This window comes from Necator americanus, chromosome IV (assembly GCF_031761385.1).
Source record: "Necator americanus strain Aroian chromosome IV, whole genome shotgun sequence".
Lineage (NCBI taxonomy): Eukaryota > Metazoa > Nematoda > Chromadorea > Rhabditida > Ancylostomatidae > Necator > Necator americanus.
In genome coordinates this window covers 9,694,550-9,699,368 of record NC_087374.1, presented here as the reverse complement: position 1 = coordinate 9,699,368, position 4,819 = coordinate 9,694,550, and the positions used below count along the sequence as shown (strand labels likewise).

The 4,819-nt window shown below is 45.2% G+C and overlaps 1 protein-coding gene across 1 annotated transcript; it reads right to left on the bottom strand.

Annotated features, from left to right (window-relative positions):
* Nucleotides 1-499: 499 nt before the first annotated feature.
* Nucleotides 500-2,323, bottom strand: RB195_000781 (uncharacterized protein; the record flags this gene model as incomplete). Its single annotated transcript, XM_064197293.1, has 6 exons — nucleotides 500-672; nucleotides 818-959; nucleotides 1,071-1,163; nucleotides 1,241-1,292; nucleotides 1,960-2,097; nucleotides 2,190-2,323. The coding sequence occupies 6 exons, from the start codon at nucleotides 2,321-2,323 to the stop codon at nucleotides 500-502; spliced, it is 732 nt and encodes a 243-aa protein (XP_064053174.1).
* Nucleotides 2,324-4,819: the final 2,496 nt, after the last annotated feature.

Below are 4,819 nucleotides of genomic sequence, written 5' to 3'. Positions count from 1 at the left end.
GAGGTGTCCATAAGAGCAGGTACTCATGAGTCTACTTCCTGCGGCAAAAACAAAGCCTCGTTTGAAATATGCGGGTTAGCCACTGAGAAATGTCTTCCATGTTCCTTGATTCCTGAGTTAAAAGCAGTAATGGAAGAAACTGGAGCATGGTTGCCTTTGGAAAACTGAAAGATTTAGCACCTCAAAATCGGCGATTGTTTTCCTTCTCAAATTTTGTGTTTATGAACAGTTTCAACATATTGTGTACTACTTTTCGAGCAGAAACAAGATTGTTATTGATCTTTATTCTGGCTAACGTTTCGGCGTCGTCGCCTTCTTCAGAGCCTGAGAAATCAAAGACATGCAGTAACTACTCTCAAATCCCTCCCATCCCACAAGATATAACTTAGCAAACAGATTTTTCAAAGACTTTGTCTTTGAAAAATCTGTTTGCTAAGTTATATCTTGTGGGATGTGGGGTCAAAACCCACGGGGTCAGAGGCGGGGGAAACCCACTGGGTCAGAGGCGGAGTCTTGACATAGCGCCACCTCGTTGGTCACAGCGATGCATTGGACTTTTGGCGATATAAAATGCTTCCAATGTTTTTCGCGCCAAAACGTCTGATTCGCGTTCCAAGATCATGACAGCTATCTTGAAAGGGTTGTTGTCATGACACTCTCTGCGATGAGCACCTAAAGGGGTTGATGTTTTCGATTTTACGAGTCCGTTTAGGTGCTCCTTGATGGGTATATAGTGGTCTTCCTGTTTCGCCAATGTACTCAGCCCCACATAATTGACAGGTGATTAGATAGATAACACCCGATACGACGCAATCACCCTCATTCGGATAAACGATGCAGTTAGGTGTCTCACAAAGTCTGTCATAAGCACGGTTGCAGACTAGCTGTTGCTTCAGGTTTGCAGGTGGTATGTTCACTACTCTGACTGAGTCTCGCAGACCTAGCTGTCGTGAGCTTGCCTGCACTACATTACTTATGTCATAATAAAATAAAAGGAAGACTGAAGGGGATCTTTGTTGTTTGTTCTCCCACCGCCGCACAGTTGCACGGCTCCGATTTGAATGAGAAACCTTTGCTGGGTACCCATTGAACTGAGTAATATGGTTAGCCATGTTTACGGAGGCAATGCGCCATTGAGCCTCAGATGGAACTGCTGCAGCTGTCTTAAACGTATTTTCAATGACTGACTTTTTGGATCTGCAGAGGTGCGCCGATTGGTATTGAATCAGAATGATCTTACAACTTGGTTTTCGATACCATTTTGTTCTCCAATTTCCCCTACGCAAATGAACCTGGACATTGAGAAATAGCAGCCAGTTGTCTTTAAGTTTTAAAAAGTAGTACACAATCAAATTCTACAATACCAAGATTCAAAGATGTTCAAACTTGGAACTTAGTTTCAACATATTTCTTACACCCCGTAACGGCATAGAAAACTTAATTAGTATGGGGATCCGAAACAAGCTCGTTCTCTAACTGTTAGAGAACCTCCGCTTCTCCACTAACAACTTTCTAGATAGCTGTTGTGCTTTGTCCATCGCGCTTGGCTTTAGTTACGGAATAATGCTCTTGAATCCCATCCTTTATCACAGCATTTCATTAGCATATCATTCTCACATGCTTTCTGGAAAAATAGCAATTCAGAAACTAGCCATTAACTAGCAGTACGAACACACTATTATCAATTCTCCTCGATAGAAAATATGCATATATCGGGCATAAGAGGCCTCGCTCCACCTAGAAGAAACTGGATCGGGTAAGTTTCCTAGTTCAACACTACTCTTATCGGATGACGAATCTGTAGCAACCAACGAATTTACCAAGCACTTATTCTCTTTTTTTTCGCAAAATTCTTTTTTTACTAAGTAAAATCGTTAAGTATCCATCTTTAGCACCGAGTCCTTGAACAATTTTTGAAACTGAATCTGGCGTTCCGGCATAGCGCCTGTGACCTTCTACCTTGTAGTCCTATAAGCCGTCTTGTCTTTGTGCAACGTCTGATGATCTTGAAACATGCAACATTCAGAAATCATTGCACGAAAAGCACTTGGGCGGCTCATCTCATGAGCTTCACGATTCGCCCTATCACCGTACGGTCTAGGGTAATGTAGCGGTGACCAACCATCCAGTACTTGAAGTAGTGGTTCTCGCCGAGTTGATTTTGGAGGAGATGAAAGTTTAGCGCACACCTGAGTCGATGTGAACTTCCCACTTTGGTGCCTACATACACAACAGCGGGCAAGACTTCCTTACTGAACTGTCCCCTCATAGTATCGGAGAATAGCATCTTGACGTTCTGTGATGCGTGAATCATGTTCACCATCTGATTACCGTGTTCGCCTCTAAATATGTGCGTTGGTGCACGAGCACACCTGCATCACGGTGTGGTTGAGTTGAGGTCCCTACAGCAGCAGTAGGAGCTTACAGAGCCTATAGTCGGGTCAAAACGACATGAAGCACGGACAGTTGCGCAAGCGGATGCGCTCGAAGCGGTGGAGACAGCGGTTGGAACCGTGGTGGGACCATGTCGAACTGCAGAGGTGGGTGGCGGTAACAAGGATCCTTACACGATCCTAGCTGCTACGCTTCACCGCGCCTCTTCGAGCGCAGCCGCTTGCGCAACTTTCCATGCTTCATGGTGTTTTGACCCAAGTATACAAACGCTACGACTTTTTTTCACTGATGAGGTTTTCCATTGGCAATTGAATCACAAGCTGTAGCCTGATGTGAGATGCCTTAGGCTGACTTATTTATGTTCTCATATCGTGCGATTAAGCGACTCATATTCGTGAAGAATATTTTGCTCTTCGTGCTTCAGGAAATAGAAAGAAATCACTTGCTAGGGTTTCAAATCTTTAATTTGCTACACTCGAGCCTTTTTGGGCGCCACCCGCTGGACTATCAATTTCCGTAGTGGTCTGCGCCACAGTAGACAGTAGAGGACTATACACCAGGCTACGGTGTGGTGTTCGCAACAACACACCGTAGCTTGGTGTATAGTCTGCTTTCTTTGACGACCTTAAATTTTAGACTTAATTGAAGTCATCATATTCAGTGTTACTAGGCTATTGTGCTACGCGGAATTTGTGGCTCGAAAAGAGACGAATAATGTACTACCGTACAAACATAGGGGGGGGGGGGGGGGGGGGGGGGGGGGGGGGGGGGGGGGGGGGGGGGGAGGGGGGCGGGGTTTGGGGGGGGTGGTTTTTTTTTTCCCCCCCCCCCCCCCCCCCTTTTTTGGGCCCCCCCTGCCCAAATTTTTTTTTTCTTTTCCCACTATCTATGTTTAGTAAGGTCAAAACGACATGAAGCACGGCACAGTTGCGTAAGCGGTTGCGATCGAATCAATGCGGTGTAGCGTAGCGGTTAGGATCTAGGGAGGACCATTACTAGCATCGTTCTTCGCAGCCCGCGTAATACACCGTGCTTCATCTCGTTTTGACCCTACAGTCGGGTCAAGACGACATGAATCACGAGTGTAGTTGCGGTGCTTTTGCGTACGCGCTCGAAACCGGGCAGTGGAGGCAGCAGTTGGAACCGAGTTGAGACCGTCGCAAACTGCAGCGGTAAGTGGTGTCAGAAAGAGGTTCCACGCTCCTAGCCGCTACGCTTCACCGAAGCGCTTCGAGAGAAGACGCGTACGCAGTTGTGTATGTGCTTCATGTCGTCTTGACCCTACTATAACATCAAAAACATCAACATTGGATGCATAACGTATGGTTGCCGTTGGCGTGCTAATGCAACGAACTTTCGAGAAACCACCGCGCTTCAGCTGCAAGTCAGACAGTGATTCCTCCATTAAACTTTTTTTCGACCCAAGTGGTGGGAAAGATTGACCAGCATTGGATGTTTGTCGTCATCAGGACATGTCCGCATATTACTCACCTTCAAGTTTCTTTTCGGCCGTCCTTTCGTAGTTTCTACCTGTCGTATTATCAATCTCCGGAGTTAGCAATATGGGTTAAGGCGATGATTAAAAGAAAGCTCAAAAAACGAGCTCACCGCTGGTATCTAGCAGCTGCAGGAAGTCGTCCTATTCCAAGAATCAAGAAGAAAGCGGGCTACCCCAAACTTTAGCCACGAATAAAGGGTTACAACAACCTCCTGTACTGGTCATTGTAAGGACAAAAATACTGAATCACCATCATGCCGAGGTTTGTTGAAGGTCGTACATGGAGAGTTCAAAAATGTTTTTAAAAATGGGAACGTTATTGTTAGCGACATGCTTTCAAGTTTCCATATCATACCCTTCATATTTTTTGGTTCAGAAATTTTCTGAATAATTCATATGATGAAAACAACTATGGAAATCATTGCACCAAAAACATGAGTGCGCACCGTGCTGCGGAAAGCTGGGAAAATTCTTGGAGGGGATCAAGGATGGCATCCCAAAATTGACAGCGCCCTTCCAAAGTAAAAAAAAAAGGATGTCCAGAACCTAATATAAACCTAAAAAGAGATGGAGACAAGTTCTGAGCTTCGTATACGAGTGACTTCAGCCTGATGTCAACAGACATCGGGAATCAGACGCAGGAATAGTGTGCCCTACATCACACGCTGCGACGCAACCGCTCGCGTCCGAATTGTGGCAATTTAATCTTCCGTTTTTTCTGTCAGGTTGCCTTACATGTTATGGTTTCCCTCAGTTTTCACCTTATTGTGTTGTTAAAAAAACGCTTGGGGAAGTAGGATTCGTCAAATTATTCCGATCATGGAGTTTTTCCACTTCTTTTCCTTTTCGTAGTCGTCGAATTAAGTAATAGTGCACCTTGCTGGCTCCTTAATTTCAGTGTAACTGTGTTTTTCAGTTTAGTAAGTC